A 21260-nucleotide genomic window follows, 5' to 3' on the forward strand; every position below is an offset into this window, starting at 1 on the left:
CTTCTGGGTCGGGAATTACGACGACGGGAGGGGCAGAAGAACTCGCTGGCTCTTTCTCCTTCCGCACCGCCCTCTGCCTCTTAGGCGGCCGAGGCTCCGACAGAAGAACCGACCGCGGAGGAGCCTTCAACTTCGTGACTGCCCTAAGGGGAGGACGAGCTCCAGTCATTTCTGAGGGAGCCGGCTCGTGAATAACCCTGAGATTGGGACGGGCTTCAGGCAGATCTGCAAAAAAAAAAAAACGAAGTAAGTCAGGGGAAATTCGGGAAACTCAGAAGACACATTTTCAATTACCTGTGACTTCCGAGTCTAGACCTGCAAGATGAAGGCGTTCCGGCTGTAGAAGCACCTTCCAAGACCTGTCAGCCGGATCCAACGTCCTCAACTCTTTGATCCGAGCTGAGGCACTAGAGCCGAGCTTCGCCCGCTTCTTCGGGATATCTGCCAGACACAAGTCCTTCAGACTCAGAATATTACAAAAAATGAAAAAGGACGAGAGAGAGAGAACCCAAGTCACCTGCCCTCTGGAATGTCCGAGGAACACGAGCCTCGTAAGACCCGGAGTCATCAGTCTCCCACCGACCACATGCCCAAAACCAACGCTCTCTCCAATGTTTGTTGGAAGTGGGAGGGTCAGTTATCAAGGAACCGCCTCCGCCTCGCCAAGCAGCGAAGACGTAGAAGCCAGGGTAGTTCGGATTCACCCGCACTTGGTACAGGTGGAGAAATTCGTCGACTGTGAGCGGTGGCTGTTCCATCTCGGCCCACAACACCGCACACCCGAATAAGTTCCTCCACCCATTCGGGACTATCTGCCCCGGGGCAATCTGAATGCGAGACAATACTCCCCGGACGATGGCCTGAAGGGGCAGACGCAAGCCGCATTGCATTGACACTTGGTAAATGGCGACCGCCCCAGCAGGAGGGTGATCCGGCAAATCATTTGGACGGGGGAGATAGGTGATGACCGATTCGGGGATGTGATACCCGATCCGGATTCTGTCTAAGTCCGCCTCAATTAAAACTGAGGGAACCGGACCGCTTAAATCTTCCCCCGATCCTTCTCCTTCAGACTCGGCATGCGCCGGTTCATCAACGGGAACTGGGTCGGAGGTTCCCTCGGCAATCAACATTTCATCTTCTTCCTCCTCATCTTCCTCCATGCCCCTTGGGAAGTTAGGCCTTCCCGGGCGGGTTAATAAAGACGACCCACCACGAGAAGGAACAACAGAAGCAGGGCGCTCCGCCGGAGCTTCAGTGACTCTCTCAGATAAAAAAGCAGCGTTGGCATCCACTGCTATCTCCGTCAGTAAGGAAGGCGATTCCGCAACATTCCAAAAACGTTGCGCTTCGCCTTTGTCTCTGGAAGCTCCCCCCTGGGGACTTCGAGAACCCCTATCCGCCATTATTATCTAATAGAGAGGAAGGAGAAACTCACCGGAGGGAGAAAGGAAAACGGAAATGGCGGAAGGAAGCGCTGACGGTTAAGAGAGAGGAAAGGAAGAAGATGAAAGACTGAGAAGGCTCCAAAGGGAATGAAAAGTAGGAATGGCAATAGAAGTTCAAAATGCGGGACCCCCACCAATTTATAAGATTGCCATACGGCGGAAGTAATTAATGGGGAAATGATTCGACGCCTGCATCGATTCCCCCACTAGACACGTGGCGCTCGTCGACTGACGACAATAATGCCCTTTCTACGTGTCCAACCCTCATTGGCGGGATGAGCGATTTGACGGCTGACGGCGCATGCGATGTCAGGAACCGAACCGCCTCCCGTCAAAGGCGACATGGAACGCATAAAATGACCACCAACTGTCACGGACTGGGGTATGAACCGACTCAAAACTCGCTACTCCTAAGACTCATATGAAACACACGGAGTAGGGGGGCTTACTGTTGGGGATAAAAAATACAAGTCCGCAGACTCGGACTTAATGCCTCGGATCACAAAAGGATGTGTCAAGTCCGAGGCATGGTTCGCTAAACCGAGACAAAGGTTGAGTCGGTTCGGACGACTCATCAGCGTCCCGGGCATGCGTCGGGCGGACCACCCTGCCAGACCGACCATCGCTAGGACGAGTCTCATCCCGGATATCTCGGGATAAGATCTCCGACCTCTAAGCTCACGGTATGGGATGATGGCTCACGATGGGCAAGATGCTATGCCAGTGTTAGCAGGAGAAGATCCCGCGCTCAATATCGTGAAGAGATTCGTCGTGCTTCACACGCCCCAGTAGCTATAAAAGAAGGACCCCTGTCACCTTGAGAGGTACGGAACAAATCCTCTCTAAAAAGCTCCTCAATACTCTTAGACCTAGAATCCAGGCCCGACTTTGGCATCGGAGGGTCCCCTGCTCAAGCCAGGGTCTCCTTTGTCCCTTTTTCTTTTGTGCAGGTACACGAAGGTCCAAGAGGAGGAATCGGACATTTGCATCAACAGCTACCATTACAACATTACTTACTTTCTGTATGCTTCTCACGTTCTATGTTGTATCCATTCAACACTATATAACCTTTTGAATTTTTCATCTTGTCAGCAGTAAAAAAACACTCCAAGTATCTTTAGAAATCTTAAGCGTGCAATATTTTTCTACTAATATAATGTGTTTTTTTCAATTAAATTTCCTAAAAATCGTCAAGATTATGGTACAACATAAGTGAGGTATGGGAGTAGGATTAGTAGATGTCCTCCGATACGAAAGGGACCGCATCCAAATCCAATCTCACAATAAGCCGTCGGATTGGAGTGGGGCCCACTGTGATGTACCTGTACCACGCCATCTGTCCAATTTTCAGATCATTTTAAGGTATGAGCCTAAAAATGAAGCAGATCAATCTCTAGTGTAGTGAGCTTGGGTTGCATTAAATGCAAGAATCATCTCCAGTATGGTCCACCTGAGGGTTGGATGCGTACCTTACAAGTATGTTAACGGAACTTTTTATTTATTTAATTTTTTAAAGGTGAATACGCGTGCTACGCATATGTTTTTAGGCATGGGTCTGACAAAAGGACAAATCAAGCACAAAGTTGCACGTTCTTTGCATCAACGGCTCTGGATAAGGGCTGACCTGAGCCAGCTTGGCGGCCTGCAAATTTCAGCCCCATCCACGGTCCACAACAAGATAAGATCTTTTCAAACCGCGACCTTCTGGATATTTCATAAGAATGTATATAATAATATACTTTTTACAGGGATTGGTAGATCATACGCATTCAAGCACCCTCTTCTCTCGAGGCCACATCTAGACAGCAATCCAGACATTCAATTCTGGGGGTCCACTCTCTATGGTCCATGACCCAAAAATCACATTGACCGGATGATCTTTCTATCGAATTCCAACATCAATTTCACACCCTTGATCATCATTCATTTTATCGAAATGATCGAATTAGTTACATTGTATGATCGGTGTGATCTTCGGCCGATATGCCCCCAATCAGCGGCTATAATTGAATGATTTAAGTTGAGTGGACACATGCCGCTTGCACCGTAGAGTATGCGTGACTACAGTCCATGATAGTCTCCCAAAACCATCAGATAATTCATCTACAAAAAACTAAAATAAACATCCCCATCAAAGAAAGCCCCCAGAAACAGCTATCCATTCGCCTTGTGATTTGTAAGTTTGAATACTGTCTTTGGACTCTTCCTTATTACACATGTATTTTTTATTTTATTTTTTAATTAGAGTATGGAGTTGAATTCCTCTCCTTCTTTACAGAGTCCTACAGTTCTTAGGAATCCTAATATAAATCCTTACCCATTTCATTGAAGACATGGTATCAAGAAAAGAAAGCAAAAAAAAAAAAAAAGGAAAGTTGATGGCAACAAACCACTTGGGTCGTCTGCACCATGACCTTCTAGCCCAGGTCATGGCTCGAGTCGATGGTTCCACCCTCGCGGCTGCAGCCTGCACATGCACAGACATCCGTAGTGTCGCCCATGAAGAACAGTTATGGGAAGATCTATGCCATTCCACATGGCCATCCACTCAAGGGAAGAAGGCCCAAAGCCTTATTTCTTCTTGTGTTGGTGGTTTCTCCAAGTTCTACGCTGATTCGTACCCTCTGATTGTCTACAAAAAGGGTCCACAGGTGCTACGTGGTCCAATCCAAGAAACCCACGTGGCACCTTCTCATCTTGTCTCACTGGTGGATTTTTATTACAAGAAGAAGTGCATATTCTCCAAGGTTTTGTATGGTGTTGATGGCCATGATGATGATGGTGATGGAGGACATCACCATCATCATGATGGATGGTTCATGGATTGCCCATTTAGACTAGATGTGTTGAATTATGAAAATGTACGTAGGACCCATGATGATGATGATGATGATGATGATGAAGATGATGGTGATGATGGTCATGATGATGGTGATATGATGGGTGGACTCCCACCCATTCCTTTTGTAGAGAAGAAGGAGAGAGGGAGTAGCAAGTTGTGTAGAAAGCTGGAAGAGAATGTGAGATTGAGTTGGGTGATCTTAGACACCAAGAGTGGCAAATCTGTAAATCTTTCAAGCTGGAAGCCGGTGCTGGTGCAACGGTACTGGCCGTCTGAAGGCGACTTTCTAATGCGGTTCGGATGCGTGGTGCCGATGGAAGAGAGAGTGGTGGCGAGCGGTGCTGCGGAGTGTGTGATAACGGTGCGATGCCAGTTGATGGAGACAGAAGGGTGGTTAAGGTGGACGGAGATAAGCATGCAGGTGGAGGATAAAGAGGGGGCGCATGTTAGTGGGGGTAGGAGCATGAAAGTGCTGGAGGAGGCTTTGGGGTGTGAAAGGAGTAAAGAGAGGGGGTTGGTAGAGAGAGGTTATGGAGAATATGTGAGAGAGAAGAGAGAATTGAGAGAGAAGAAGATGAAGAGTGAAGGACTTCTTGATAGGCTTTGTGTTTTGAGTGGTATTGGAGTTTTTGCTGCTTTGTGTTTCTTTGCATTTTGATGAGTTGTATACATAATGAATTCATTCTATTTATTTATTTCATTTAAAAAAAAAATTGGGTTTCTTTAGGATGTGTTTGGACAAACAAGCAAATTGAATTGATATTCGTAGGATCAGTTCTTGCAAAATTGGGATTAAGCCTTTATCCTAATTTCGACGGTGGTGATTTCTTGCTGAACAATGGTATTTGGAAATTTTCAAGAAAGAGGAAAGGCCACCAAAATTGAGATGAAGGCTTATTCTTGAATTTGCATAATCTAGAGAGGTGAAGGGTGTGTTTGGATGTCACTTAGAATTTTTATGGCATTTTTCTTCCGACGGGCACTGGAAGCATACTAATGGATAGATTTGAACTTAAAATTGTGGCCCACTTGGGTTTTAGATAAGCCTAAAGTTTCAGCAGAATGGGTTTTCTTGATTCCTATTTTGAGGAATGATTCGGTCTTTAATTTCAAAGACATGGCGCATATGAACCTGTTAGAGACAGTCCATCATCCCTACCTCACTAACCTCAATTTTTAAGAAAACAGGTGACAGCAGCTTGCCGGACAAAAGCAAGTCTATATTGAAAAAGAGTGTCATCCAAACAGGCCACTTAGTAAACTAATAAACTGGAAGTTGTCAAATTGTGATTTCCTTCTCATCCATGTTTGGGTTCTGAGCTCCAAATTGCAATTATGTTAGTTTGGAACTCTCTCTCTCATCTTGATTTGACAAGAGGTTCGCGATAGGATTCAGTTTTGCATCCAAACGCAAACACTTTGATTGGTTCCCACAAGCTGTGGGGCGTATCTATCCGAATACGCCTCCCTTTAGGTCTTGACCATATCAGATAATTTCCTAGAGGCTTGACTATACCAGATCAAAGATCGTACGTGTGACATCGTTTCTCACGTGTGTACGTTATTCAAATCACGTGGACACCCATGCGTAGTAAATGGACTAGGGTGGCCCAGTGCTGACTTGATTACTAGCTAACCGTTTGGAACACTACATGGACGGGCTAGATGAATAAATAGCCGACTATCACGACGCAGCAAACTAATGTCCAACCAACAGCTGATTTTTCCTTTCTTATTTTTGAGCAACTGTAAGCTGAAGGTGAGCTGGGCACCAGATGACTCGACTCGGTGAACTCGTCTCCTCTTCCGACTCGTTTAGATCCAATTCGATCCAAATGGAGTGGGTGAGTCCATCAGAATTGAGTTAACTTTGTTCAATCCAAACTGAAACCAGTCAAGTTTGAGTCACCCAATAATTCAACTTGACTTTACCTGAAATCCAACTCGGTACTGACTCGACTCACACACACACCCACACACACATATATGAACTCAGATAGGCTGTAATTCTGGCACAAAAATCTAGGCTGAGTGGTGATATCAGCCCGTGAATACCCGCAGCACTCAACCACTCGACCCAACTTGGTACTTGTGACTGGGTCTGACTCGGTCCAGATTAGTCCAGGCCAAACCCAGACTCAGATCGGGTCAGGCATGCTGGACTCGGTAGCGAGTCGATTCAAGTTCAGGTCAGGCCTATTTTAAAACCAGATTGAGTCAGGTCAGCCCTAACTCAGTCCGACTGACTCGATGCCCAGCTCTAGCTGCAGGTACCACTTCTGAGAGCCTGCATATCAGGCGTCACGCCCTGCCAGAGCATCAAATAACCTCCCATTTTCTTATTATTATCATCGCCAGAGATGGAATATCCCTCTAAAGGTTGTTCTTCTTTATTTTTTTCCTTATTTATTTATTTATTTATTTTTATTTTTATTTTTATTTTTAATGCAGCCCTCTCACAGTACACGTGGCCAACATCAGGGATGTTGATACCCATGGCAGCCATATAATCAGTCGCCTGAACGGTTAAGAGTAATGGCCCATATTGAACCAGCAAAACTCATAATTAGATGGTCATAGAAATGTGAATCATTGGAAATTTCTAGCTTATACACCATCCAAGCAATGGCCCACCTCACGTTTCCAACATGAAACAACGAGGGAGGCTGCATTGAACTTTTCTACTCGGTTTCTCACAAGTCAATCTTCTCATGCCGCTGTATTCACAGGAACGAAGGTCTTTTTTCAGCACACATGCTCATCCGTTAGGAGATTCTCAACCGTCCATCGAGTAAGCCCCCTAAACTATGGATGAACAACCACCGAATCACCAAATGTAAAACCATGTGTACCACCAAACAACGGCTCTGATTCATTGTGAAGAAGTGAAAATAGCATATAAATGCATATCAGTTGTCAAAATCTGAAATAATTACCACTCATCTTAAGACAATGAAATGTCACCTAATTCAAGAAGGTGGATCATTATGGCTGATGCATTCGATATCATAAACAAAATTCTATGTGGCCCACCATGTAATTCTGGCCAGAGTATGTCAAGAGTAGCACTGTAAAAATGGAAATTACAGAACGCCGACGATGACAACCCATCATGCCCTCTCTCCGACCTGCAGTTTCTCAAGATCTTTAAAAGTAGCATTGTCCAATTGGGTTGAGGTTCAGCGTGGTGAACTGAAAAGTGCTCGGCTAATAATACCAGTAGCTTCAATATAGCGTTCGACACATCTAGAGATGCAGCTGCTTTCACTCCCACTCAAGCTTGAGCCCGGCTTCGTGATGCACTTCGTGAAGCACTTGCTCCTTACCGTCTGTGGAACGAATACAGAAAGCAAAAGAGATGATGAAGGAATTTACCATTTTAATGGAAGTAGTTTATCCACAGATGTGATTGCAGTCAGTAATGAAGAAATTTCAGCAAAACCAATAAAAGTCACAGTTTGAATATAAGTAGAGGTGGCAATGGGTTGGTTTCAGGTAATCCATTTACTAAATGGACAAAGAATAGTAGCCCAAACCCAACCCATGAAACATTACCCTCTCACCAACCCGACTATATTGACACAAACCAACCCACCACAACCTAGCTCAGGTTTAAGCTAAGGTGCATCAAATCAGTTACGTATAGGCGGTAACGGCCGATACCTAATGGTAATGGCCGAGTCCGTTACACTAGACGGGGGTCGAAACGGTGACCCCGCAGTTTTTAGCTCAGATTGGCCGTTACAGGGGCCATAACAGTCATAAACGGCTAGTTATTTTTATTTTTATTTCTGTCTTTTTAAGTTACGATTTTTTTCATTTTTTGGCAGTTTTCTCTTTCAAATTCTTTCCTAAACTATTCTACTGCAAATTCCGACCACTTTTAGCTTGAATTTGGGGATTAAAACAAGTTATTTAAAGGGTTTTGTTAAATTAAAGCTCTATGGGCCATTTTTCAAAAAATATTTAAAAATAGGTATTATTCCTTCTTTTAAAATAATAATAATAATAATAATAATAATCTCTATTGTTATGGTTGAATATGACGCATTATTCAGATTAGAACATATGAATGTATATTTTACAGATTATGCAACTGATTTTCTAACATTTTTGTATTTTTTTAAAATTTCGGACGATTTTTGGTCAATTTTAAAAAATTAGCAAACACCTACACATGTGAGATATTTTGATATTAAATTCGTTTTACAATCAATTCCAAGCTATCAGGTTCATAAATTCATCACATCACCTGATATGGCTTTCTCACCAAAGAGTGGACCGTTACACCATAAACATGTTCAAAATTATAAATGAATGCATATGTGGAATATTTAGAATTTTTTGAATTTAATGATTTTTTATTTTTTTTTTGGATTTTTTTAGAACAAAAACATTTCGGACCATTACAGGGCGCATATCGGCTGTTATGGGGCCGTAACGGCCCGTAACCATATCGGTAATGGTGGGCACTGTTACACCCACCATTAGCACAATGGTACATCTTGGTTTAAGCATATAATATGAGGCTAAGGCTATACACAACCTATCCCCATCAATGCACACATACAAAACAAAATTCATTTACACTCGGATTTTTGGGTTGGGTAAGGTCATTTGGCCGAACCCATTGATAACCTATACGCATGGGACGAGTTGGGTAGGGTTCAATCCAAGCCCAAACATTTACTTAAATGGGTCACATTTCTCCCCAAAGCCTGCTCTGATATACATTTGGCTTGGCTGGAACCCACCTAAAAGTAGGCGTGGGCTAGTTGACCTACAGGCCAACCCCCACCTACTGCCACCCCTAGATATGAGAACTACATACAAGTTCGACCAGAATTCCTTCCCCTATTCTACAGTCAACTATTTTGCACAGTTTTTTTTTTTTTTTAAATAAAATAAAAATTTAAGTCTGCATGTGGAAGTAAACACAAATCTTTATTGTAGTATGCCAGTAGTGTGACTCCATTCTCGACTTTTGGGCGGTCTATGGTTTTTAGGCTTTCCACCCTGAACTAGCAAATCTGCTTATCTTGTGTGTTTTTAAATGAGCAAATGTCAATGTGGAAAATAATTCTTGTCAGTCTCCATTTCCGAGGCAGTTCCAAATTCCAGACATATCCCAAAAGACCTCGGATCTTCCAGAATCTGGGGAGTTCTTAGAATCAAGGATCACAATCTAGTGTCGGAGTAGTATATTTATCCTACAGATAAGAACTCTATTGACAGAATCCTATCAAATGCAGGACCCTCCAAAGAAGAAATATAGGTATGGCTGTCTAACTGCATATTATTTGGGCATGGCATGGCATGGCATGTCATGAATGAGTTCAAAAACATCGTCCAAGAAACCTTTCACATAACGTCACTGAAAATGGCTATTACAAACTCCATGTCCACCATCCTTGGGGTGGACCCCAAAGGAATACTGACTCTAGGATCCTCTGCATGACACTGTGAATTGCAAAGCCATCCAAAATTTCTAGTCCATAGATACCATCTTCTAAATAACTTTATTGATTCCATTATGAATTACTGCAGTAATATCCCACACCAACTGTGCAAAAAATAAAATAAAAACTGCTAAAGGCAAATGAGCATGAATAACACCATTTGAACCCTAATCTATAACATCAAGTAATCATTGAAATATTTTTCCCCTTCTCCTTCCCTCAATAAAGCTCAAAGGAAAACATACAAAGTGGAAGCATCATCCGAGATTGATAACATCACGTCAATCACACTCTGCTATCATGCATATCTGACCCTTGAGAAAAGCCCATGTTCAGTTGGAAGTCCCTACTATGATGGTTTCAAGAATTTATTTGACTTGGATTGGATAAGGCTGTCAATGGGCACTTGGATCTCCGAATACCCAAAACATTTCATCCAATTTAATCCAGTGTTGCCTAAATCACCAACCTGTCTACATTTTCCATTCTGAATCCCGCAATCTGGAATATGGATCATTTATGATCAAGATCACAATTTTTACTGATATGGAATTATGCTTACATTCTTGTTGTTAATTAAGGTGTTATTTAAATCTATATTTAGAATGTAGAAGTTTATTCTCTGATTTATGTATATCATGTATATATAACATAATGCTAGGCATGCAGAAAATAACATTAATCATTTCATATGTAAATTACTGTTTTTTTTTTTTTGAAAGGTAACACTACCAGGGATTGAACCCTGGATCACTCACACACACCGCACTGTCTCTACCAGCTCATATGTAAATTACAATATTAAATTTAGACATATAACTGTGTTTGTGTATGCTTAGGTAGCATATGGTGGAGCAACCCACATGTACCTATTCCGACCCCTAATGTACCACGTACTAAAGGAGATAGCATACTGCATACCCATTCTCGTACCACATGCAGAAGTAATTCCCATTCCAAGTAACCTTGATTTAATCGCATCCTAGTGCAGATTTTGGGCATGAAGTTGTCAGAATTGGGTCCACAAGTTTGGATCCAATTAGAAATTTGGTGGGGTTGGGTACTTGACTCTTTCTAGGTACTTCAACACTAATCAATGTTCCCCGCCTACAAAAGTCATCCCTGATCTTTGTCACACATGACCCAGCCATCTCAATTTACTCTCCATCATTTTATCTCTTATGAAGATTTCTTTTAGACTGCTTTAAATGACCTTATTCTTACTTCTATCATTCCTTTCTTTCAATATATCCATTTGAAACATCCTCACAAATGCTACACTCAATCTCCCACTCATTATGCTTTCCAACTGTCCAACACTCTGCTCCATATAGCATAACCAGTTGAATAACCATCTTACAAAATTCTCCTGTTAAGTTTCATAGGCATGCAACAATCACAAAAGATCCAAAAACACATCTCCACGTCATCCACTTACATCCAATTTCACTGGAAACATACTCATATCATCCTTTTCAATAAGTTGAGGAAATGAAACAAATCTTTTTCAGGAATCCACTGATCCTCGATTTAAATGAAAGTCTCACCTTTATAACTATTCCTACTAAAGTGGCTTTCAAATAAGGTGTCATGGTTATGCCAATTTTGAAGCCTCCGGACTTTAGAGGCTTTGTATAAACCTTCAATTTAACATTTGCCCCCTCTCTACTCTTGTCGACCAACAGTATGTCAACTGCAAAACAATCTACACAATGGGACCTCATCCTTTCATAACAAGTACAAAAGGTAAGGGCTTAATGTCAGCCCCTGATGTAGACCCACTGCTATTGAGAACTCATTAGTCTCATCACATGACAACAAGCCATTCTAACTCTTGCAATAATACCCTCATCCATGTCTTTAATGACATCAATCTATCCTCCTCAGATCATTTCCTCCCAACTTATCACATATAACCATTGTTAATCTAACGTATATGCATTCTCCAGAATATGAAACCATTTACAGATTAGATCCTTCAACTTCCCTCTATACTTCACATAAATTGTCTGAGTAGAAAAATGGCTTAAACAGTTGACCTGGGCATCAAGCCAAACTGATTCTCCATTTTTTTTATATTGGATGTCAATCCATGTCTTTCACTCTTTAATGACATCGATCTATCCTCCTGGAACCCTTTCCTCCTCACTCATCATATGATGCGCTTGTGGAGAATGGCTTTAGTCGCCATTTGGTGGGCTGTGTGGGAAGAAAGAAACGGTAGATACTTCAGGGATACCTCTTTTTCTGATTTGGCCATTGCTAGTAAGGCCAAGAGACTTCTGATTGAATGGGCGGTGTATGTTGTGGGCCTAAACGATTGGGATTTTCTGTTCCTTGGAGTCCAGTTGAGATTGCTTTCTCGGCAATCTCTTCTCGCTCTCTTTTTTGTATCCCTTTTTCTTTTTTATATATAAATCGTGGCTTTTCAAAAAATAAAAATAAAAATCTCCATAGCTACTCTATTGTATATGCTTTTCCTCCAAAATATATTACCCTTCTTCAGAGAGAGTACCCTGCTGAGTGCTAAGAGAGGCATTTTTCGAAAAATCTTCAAAAATAGGTATTTATACTTTAAATAAATTTTTTAAAAAAAAAAAAAAAAAAAAATCTCTGTTGTTATGGTTGAATATGATGCATTATTCAAATTAGAACATATAAATGTACATTTTACAGATTATGCAACTGATTTTCTTTTTTCTTTTTCTTTTTCTTTTTCTTTTTTTTTTTTAAAAAAAATTTCAGACTATTTTTTGTTAATTTTTAAAAATTAGCAAACACCTACACATGTGAGATATTTTGATATTAAATTCATTTTAATATATCTATCATTAGTATTAGATAGTTAGAAAATTAAATCTATGAATTTTGTAGTCAATTCCAGGCTGTCAGGTTCATAAATTCATCAAACTACCCGATACAACTTTCTCACCAAAGAGTATATCGTTACACCACCATAAACACATTCAAAATTATAAATGAATGCAAATTTGAAATATTTAGAATTTTCTGGATTTAATGGATATTTTTTTGAAAATTTTTTTTAGAATAAAAAAATAAAAAATAAAAAATTGACTGTTACAGGGGGCGTATCGGCCGTTACAGGACCGTAATGGCCGATACGGCCCATAACCTTATCGGTAACGGTGGACACCGTTACGCCCACCGTTACCGCAAGGGTACACCATGGATCTAAGTGAGTTGGGCTTGACCTAGCAACACTATTCCAAACAAATTGAAAACTCCCAAATTTCATTCACCATTTCACAACGAAGAAATAAATGATTAATATTCTCCTCATTCCTCCTACACATTATGCACATGTTTGTGATGATCATATTCATTTTCCAAAGCCGGTCAATAGTAGCATTCTTCCCTTTGCTGCCAACCATTTGAAAATCACCACCTTCAAGGGGCCTAAGGATTGGGAAATATGGGTTTCTGGGTTCAATTGATTTCCTCCTTCCACCTTCAATTGACCACTGCGGATGTGGGTGGATACCAAGTTTTCGTATCTTCTCCCAATTTCCTAACCCTTTTTTTTTTTTTTTTTTTGCATAAGAAAAAGACTGAACATGACCTGAGTAAGTTGGACAGACATGTCGAGTAGTATTAATCCGACACCAATATGTGATAATGAGTCTGAAAACCTTTAACAAGTATTAATAACCCAGAGTAGCCATGTATGCCGACACTCCCCTCACTCTTTTAAAGAGTCATTTAAACCCTCCAAGCCTTGGATTACCCACCAAACCTTCATTGAAACTCATAAAATCCATCAATTAGGCCACAATTGTCTCTACCCCATCTTTCTGCAAGTACAACACCTCCCGAAGCTTCGCAACTATCAACAGGGGCCATAATACCTTTTTGAACTGTCTATTTCAAAATGTTAGCAAGTATAGAAAACGAGGATGCAGGAGCAGGGAAAGCTAGGAAGAGGGAACGAGAGCAGGAGTGCCACATGGCTAGAAAGGATCATTCCACTAACTCTAGCCTTAATCTCTTACACCTCTAGGCATTACAATGTCTTTACCTCCTTATTGCGTTATAGGATCTCCAAAAGAATCAATATCGAGATGTGAACCTGATGGGTTTCCCAAGGATTCCTCTATACATGTATATGGTGGTGAAATTCAAAAAGTATCCTTTCACTTCTTGCTTGCATTACAAATGCATCCCTCCTTAGTGGTGAATGTTTTAAAAGAATCACAATAATTTTTAGTAAGATTACAATTGTACCTAGGGCTGTTAATGGGCCGAGGTGGCCCAATGGGCTTCCTCGAGTCAAGCCTAAGTTGGAGTATCAGGCCCGAGGGCCAAGTTTGAGCTTAAAACTCGAGCCCGTTTCTCAAGTGGGTCAGGCTTGGACTTAGATATCCAAAAGCCTGTAAGCATCGCTCGGCCGGTTACTTCTAAAAATTCTAAATTTAAATATAACTCTCTTTCCCAAAAAATTCTCCCTCTTCAAATAATGTACCTCTTTCTCTCTTTTCCAAAAAGTAAATCCATCCATCTTAATGCCTCTTCCATCAGTCGTAATGCCTCTCTCTCTCTCTCTCTCTCTCTCTCTCTCTCTCCATCGGAACCGTAAGAACAATCTTATTTCTCTCTAGTTATTCCTTACCGTAAGAACAATCTTATTTCTCTCTAGTTATTCCTTACGTTCATGATTTTGCTTCCGTAGAATCAACAAATGATTCACAAAGCTTCTTCTTTTTTTTCTTTTTTCTTTTTTTTATGCCGTTTTGGATGAGCTTTTACAATTTTTAATAGATTTTACGGTGTGAATGTGTTCATTTTGGGCTCGGGCTTAGGCCATGTCCTATATAAAAAATCTGGGTCGGGTAAGGGCTGAACCATTTTGGCCCCTCACAGGCTTGGGGCAGGTTTGGGCCTAGATTGACACCCCTAATTGTACCCCCCATTTCCTTGTACAATTTTTTTTCCCTAGTAGCATGCAGATTGTTAAATTCATTAACACCACTAGGGGTGTGTGATGAAGGCCCATTGTAGGAACAACAATAACATAGGCGCACAATCAATTTAGGGCCCAACATGTGATGATTTATTTTATAGATTTGGGGGCTAAAATCAATGATTGCAAATTATTATTTTTGAAAGATATGGGGCGCTGATTTGGGATTATTTTCTATATTTTCTTTTACTATTATTAGGCTTTTACCATCTTAGGGATTAGATTGATTTGAAATCAATCTCTTAGTTAGGGGATTCTCATTAGAGATTCACTTATAGCTTGGGGGGAAGCACTAAAGTAGTCATTTTAATATTTTTCTAATTGTGAGTTTTTCTTAAATATTGTAAGTGCTTGTCAAAATCATTATCATATTGCAAAGGGGTTGAATCATATTGAATCGCAAATCGCATCATGAATCGTAAGACTTTTTTTTTCAAAGATTTTCTTAAAAACTTGAAGAAAATCTGCAAAATATAAATAAATCAGGGAAAAAAAAAAAACTCATCAGTCATCCATTTCCCATCCATATGCACCATTATACCACCATGCCATGACGTGTTAGATGATTCTTGTCTTTCCTTTATTTTTTGTGATTCCAGACATTTACCATAAAAAAGTACAAGAATTCTTTAACAATTTATGTTTTTTTAAACCTTTCTTGAGCATAGAATCACATTGGAAAAGCGGCATGTAGATGAAAAAAGATATTTTGATTTTTAACCATCATTATCATAATGTATACAGGTCAACATGATCACAACCATCTATAAAAGAAACATCTCCATTAAGTCATAGATCAATTTGGTGTTTCAACCAATTAAGAAGTCATAAATCATAAGAAAATAGAAAACAATTTAGCATTGAAGAGAATATCCATCATGTCATCTCTTGTAAAGAGAACAATAAAATAATTTACCTCTTCTAAATGATTCTTAAAGCCCCCACTAATTTAAAAACATAAAAAAGCCATATAAAGCTTAAAATGGAAGAGTACAAGTACAATTTGAATCGTAAATCATAGGATTTCAAAACATAGAATCCTACGATTCATCTAAAAAGGCATTCAATGTGGAATTCAAATCGCTTTGCTTAAAGATTCGACTCAAATAAAAAATCATAGGATTTGGACAACATTGATTGTAAGAGAAGTTTAATATCAATAAAGTTATTTCTCCCTCTCTATTCCATCAATCTTGTGGGTGTACTCTTATTTGTTAATGTGATCTAGGGGCTGAGATCTCATTGACTCAATAATCGGGTCGCACCATTTTAACATCAAAGCGGTTGATTGTTGGGGAAATCTCATTGTTGTGGTTGTACTCTTGTTCATTTCTTTGCAATTCGGGGTCAAGATCTCATTGACTCGATAATCATGTTGCACCATTTTGGAATCAGAGCGGGTGATCGTTGAGGAATTGCTAACTCTACATTATCTCCTAATGACTTCGAAGGGGGTAACACATGAAGAGTTTGTGCAAATAACCCAATTGATCCGCAAACTCACAATGTGAGTTGATCAAATCACACATATAAGAGGCAATCTCACCATTCAAGTGGATGAGCTCTGGCATGGAGGGAATCCAAAGACCAGAGTTGGAGCATGTGGACATGTAGGAAAGGGTCCCCACCAAAGTCCTAACCAACAACGGGTGACCTCAGCTTATGAAGACACCAATGATTGAATTCTTCGATTGTTGAAACGTGACATAAAATCCGAAATTAAGGTAGAAATTCTGAAAACGACAAAGGGATCCATAGAGTAAATGGAAAAGTTGACATTTGAAGTGATCGATGCATTAACTTTGGACTTTGGACCTACACTTGAATTCACCAATGGATCAATTGATGGATCCAATAATACTGTCTTTCAAAAAAGAAAAAAAGAAGAAGAAGAAACTGGATCCACTAATGGTGGCAATCATGTTGATAGATATCATGGTGTGCCGTAAAGGCCATTACGAGGCCGTAAAGGCCATTACGAGGCCATAAAGGCCGTAAAGGCCATTATGTAAAGGTATCGGTGGCAATTGTTACATATTACAAGGTCGTAAAGGCCGTAATGACCGTTACAGAAAAAATGACATGTAAAGGCCGTTACAACCCCCATAAAGGCCGTAATGGCCTCGTAATGATCCATTACACGGCTAATGTAGGTTTTTCGGTCTTTGTTTTTTATTTTTTATTTTTTATTTTTTTAAAAAAAAAAGAGACCATAAAAGCCGTTACGGCCCCGTAATGGCATTACATCCCTTATCGTAAAGATAACGATGACAGCCATTACGACCACCATTACCATTACAAAATACCTTGATAAACATACGAATGGGTTTCAACACTCAAATTGAAGCACCTTTGTAAAAGATTACTTATGGCATGAAAAACGGAGCAAATATTTCAGGATATACGAAGAATTTGAGAGTTACAACAAACAAGTTGACACCCACAAAAGCACAAGCAAAATAAAAATCGTCTATAGCGGAGTCCAACAAAGGTTGTGTTGAGTCAATGCGTAGGGTTGCACCACCAGCTTCCATCAAAGAAGAAGATTTGTTGTAGAGGTAGTACAAGTCCAAAGGTTGATATTAGATTCAAGGTGTTCCAAAACGGTAACGGTGGCCGTAACGGCCACCATCATTACCGTTATGATACGGGCCATGACGGCCGTTACAGCCCCGTATCGGCCGTTTTTTATTTTTTGAAAATCATTGTTTTTTTTATTTTTATTTTTTGAAAGATAACGATTGTATTAAGAAGAAACTGAGAAATACAAAAAAGAGAAAAAAGGAAAAACAAGAGGAAAGATCCGCTGAGAAAGCAGAAACTAACAAACTCCAAAAAAGAAAATCAGCAACCTAGAAAAAGAAAATCAGCATCCTTTAGGGAATCGGCCTGAGCGGCCCATTCGATCACCAATCTTTTGGCTTTTGACCCTACGACATCGGCTGAGGTAGAGGAATTTCTGAAGCATCTATCAATTCTTTCTATCCAGACGGACCACCAAGTAGCGAGGATGACCATTCTCCATATCCGCGTCTTCTTTTTCCCTATCCTGATATCGTGCCAGGCCTTGAGGAGAAGGTCCGTTGAGCCGGGAAGGCACCAATCGACTTGAAAATGAGAGAAGAGATCAGCCCAAATGGTCGAGATGAAGGAACAGTGGATAAGCAGATGGTCGGGCGATTTTGCGTTTGACATGCAATAGACACAAATGTTGGGAATCATCATCCCTCTTTTTCTAAGATTATCAACCGTCGGGATCTTCTTATTGGCAGCTAGCCAGCCAACCAAAAGCCACTATCTTTGGGGGAGGGGGGGGGGGGGGGCAAATAATACCAAAAGTGGGCAGAAGGCTGATCAGAGCTAGAAAGATGGGAAAAAAGAATCTTATTGTTACTGGGCCGTTACGGCCGTTTCGACCCCATAACGCATAACGGTTATGACCGTTACTGTTACGTAACAGCCGTTAACGTAACCAATTTTGAATACCATGATTGGATTCCAATTCGAGGACAAGTTCTCTCAAAGATGGAGAGAATTGATGTAGGCTCACAGACCACTTAGGCCCACTATAGGGCCCAACAATAATGTAGGTCCACAACCCACTTTAGGGTCTAACATGTGCTGATTTTTAGATGTATATTTTATAGATTTGGAGGGCCTAAATCAAGGATTGCAATTTACTATCTTTGAAAGATATAGGGGCTGATTTACATATGTGATTGAAGATATGAGGAGTGATTTAGAGATTTAATTAGGATTATTTTATATATTTTCTTTTACTATTATTATGCTTTTACCATCTTAGATAGATTAGATTGATTTGAAATAAATTATTAATTGAGTTAAAATCAATCTCTTAGTTGGGGAGATTCTCATTAGAGATTCACTTAGAGTCTATAAAAAGGAGGGACAATGTATGAAGTAGTCATTACAATATTTTTCTAAGTGTGAATTTTTCTTAAATATTGTAAGAGAAGTTTGACATCAATAAAGTTATTTCTCCTTCTCTACTCCATTCTTGTGGGTGTACTCTTGTTTGTTTCTTTGCGATTTGGGGGTTGAGATCACATTGACTCGATAACCAGGTTGCACCAGTGTGGCACATGCAAGGCACGTGGAGAGAGGAAGAGAGGCATTTGGGAGAGAAAATTGGCGATAGGGTGCTCTTAGTGGGTAAAATATAAGTTGTGTGTGGGCTTTTGCAAGTGAAATCGAAGCCATTTGACGGACACCAACCACATTTGCAAGTTTCTAAAATACTTCAAATGCCTTACCATGTGCTTAAAATAGTCAAGTTTCTCCATGCAAAAAAAATAATTGCATGGACAAAAATGTCCAAGACCTATTGGCATCATATATAGCAGAGATGTTTTGTGATTTGACGAATCTGACACTCCTTACCAATGGATTCAACACATGCATTTGTGTCCATGCAACACAGCTCCTTGGACAGGACATAGTGAAATGTAAATGGCAGCGCAAAACGTCATGCCAGGAGCTAAATCTTAAACATTGCTTCAACACAAACTACGTAGTAGAAATTACCCCTTCGAGGACCGAAACCTCCCACCCTACCTGCAGATTTCAGTTTCCCACCCCTTCCCCTAACCCATATTACTCCCAGTAAGACTTCAACACATCCCTATTCCAAACCCCAAATTGGGAACACTGACATGGGAGGAAACCGAAGGACATGCCATCCATATGGTGAAACACAAAAAACACAGGCTGCTTAAAAACGGAGTCTACCCACGCAACTACTAACAGACTCGTGGTATGGAAAAACCTCACTAGATGAGAAAATACTTGACTGGAAGATCCCTGAACATACACAAGAAGCTGGCCACTATCAACTCAAACTGGATATAGGAGGGAGGAATACATAAAGGGGATGCCCTAATGAGTGTAATTCGTGAAAAAATACTATTAGGTCCGCCCCCACACCATGTCACAATGCACTTTCTTGGAGTATATCCTAGGTTGGGTGGTAACCCCCCTATAGATGATAAACAAGGCCGCTTTCTTACACCCCAATAGAAATATTCATTTATCCACATCAATCCACACTCAATACCAAGCTTCCATGGAGATTTATTCTCTATCCCGAGACAACCACAGAGCACACGCACACACACACCCACCAAGCTTCTGTGGAGACTTATTCTCTATCCCGAGACAACCACAGAGCACTCAACAACACACACATGCGTGCGCGCACGCACACACACACCCACCAAGCTTCTGTGGAGATTTATTCTCTATCCCGAGACAGCCAAAAAGCACTCAACAACAACAACAACAACAACAACACATGCACGCGCACACACATACAGTGGGACCATAACTCAACCATCCACCCAGGGGATGCCTGACCATGAGATCACCTTCTGCAAAAATCAGCTGCATCAACTCATCAGCTGTGCCACACCATAGAAAACAATGTCCAACTGTTGATCAATAAAAAATGCAAGCGTGGTCCACTTAATGCATGGATGTGGCTGATTTTCGCAAAAGGTGATCCTCAAGATGGCACCGACCTATTGGACGGATTAGATGCCACATCACAGGTTAGAAGTTACCTGTTGGGTGGAATGCAAGTTATGGTCCAACCAGTTGGAAGATGTATGACACAAAATTACAGCACTAGCCCACTCCCTTATCAGTGAATTTTCTATATTTTACATTTTTTGCATTGACTGATTTCCTCTTCTTCCTTTTTGAATTATTACAAGTGCATATCAAATTTCGATGATCCAGACCATTGACGTGATGCCCCCAATGTGGATAGACTGAGGCTCAAAAATAATCCCCTATTGGACAATCCTAACCGTTCAATGAGAAGTCTGCAAATAGGCAGTTCGGATAGAAAAGAAAAGGCAACGATCCACATTCAATGGGAAAGGGTACAAACATTAGGCACGGAGAGGGCATGGTCCATCCACGTCGATTCTCATCAATCTGGACCATCCAAACGTGGGGCCCACCTGTACGCATTGAGCAATGTATTGATAGAGAGAAAGGGAGAGAAAGGAAGATGTACCTCAAGGAATTCCTCAGCGTAAGCTTGGGCGAGCTGATGTTTGACTTGGTCCATGAGAGCTTCAGTGGAAGGAGGGGAAGAAGACCCTCCCCCACCGCTCGTATGCGACGAAGAGAAGGGATCCATCTTCTCGACTGACAGTTCAAAACTTCTGTTCTCCTTTCTTCTTCTTCCTTCAGCGGCAGCTGCTTTTGCCAAAACCCTCACTATACCCTAACGAGGAATGAGGGCTTTTGCGTCGTATAGACCCAATGTACAACCCACCTTTTTTCATTGGACACAAAAAAAACTTTAAGCACGAAAGTAGACCTCATTCGTACGGACTATTTCAGAAATACGAAAATACCCCTGATTTTCTGCTCACTTTTGCAAAAGACCACGGGCAATTTCGTCCTAAAGTCTAACTTCGTAACATAAGGTTTTGGGAGTCGCCAAATCACACTGGGTAAAAGGCAGCGTCTAAAGTCACAATTATTTCAATAGTATAGTATTA

The 21260-nt window shown here is 40.9% G+C and overlaps 2 protein-coding genes across 2 annotated transcripts; one reads left to right on the plus strand and one right to left on the minus strand.

The window, feature by feature from the left end:
* Nucleotides 1-3670: 3670 nt before the first annotated feature.
* On the plus strand, nucleotides 3671-4985 carry LOC131233536 (probable F-box protein At2g36090). The gene has a single exon (XM_058230293.1). The coding sequence runs from the start codon at nucleotides 3782-3784 to the stop codon at nucleotides 4946-4948; it is 1167 nt and encodes a 388-aa protein (XP_058086276.1). The 5' UTR covers nucleotides 3671-3781; the 3' UTR covers nucleotides 4949-4985.
* Nucleotides 4986-7139: 2154 nt separating this feature from the next.
* Nucleotides 7140-20979, minus strand: LOC131233169 (mitochondrial import inner membrane translocase subunit Tim13-like). The gene is made up of 2 exons (XM_058229783.1): nucleotides 20768-20979; nucleotides 7140-7619 (listed from the first exon to the last, which is right to left on the minus strand). Exons 1-2 carry the CDS (start codon nucleotides 20891-20893, stop codon nucleotides 7470-7472), a joined length of 276 nt encoding a protein of 91 aa, XP_058085766.1. The 5' UTR covers nucleotides 20894-20979; the 3' UTR covers nucleotides 7140-7469.
* Between the last annotated feature and the right edge of the window lie 281 nt (nucleotides 20980-21260).

This window comes from Magnolia sinica, chromosome 18 (assembly GCF_029962835.1).
Source record: "Magnolia sinica isolate HGM2019 chromosome 18, MsV1, whole genome shotgun sequence".
Classification (NCBI taxonomy): Eukaryota; Viridiplantae; Streptophyta; class Magnoliopsida; order Magnoliales; family Magnoliaceae; genus Magnolia; species Magnolia sinica.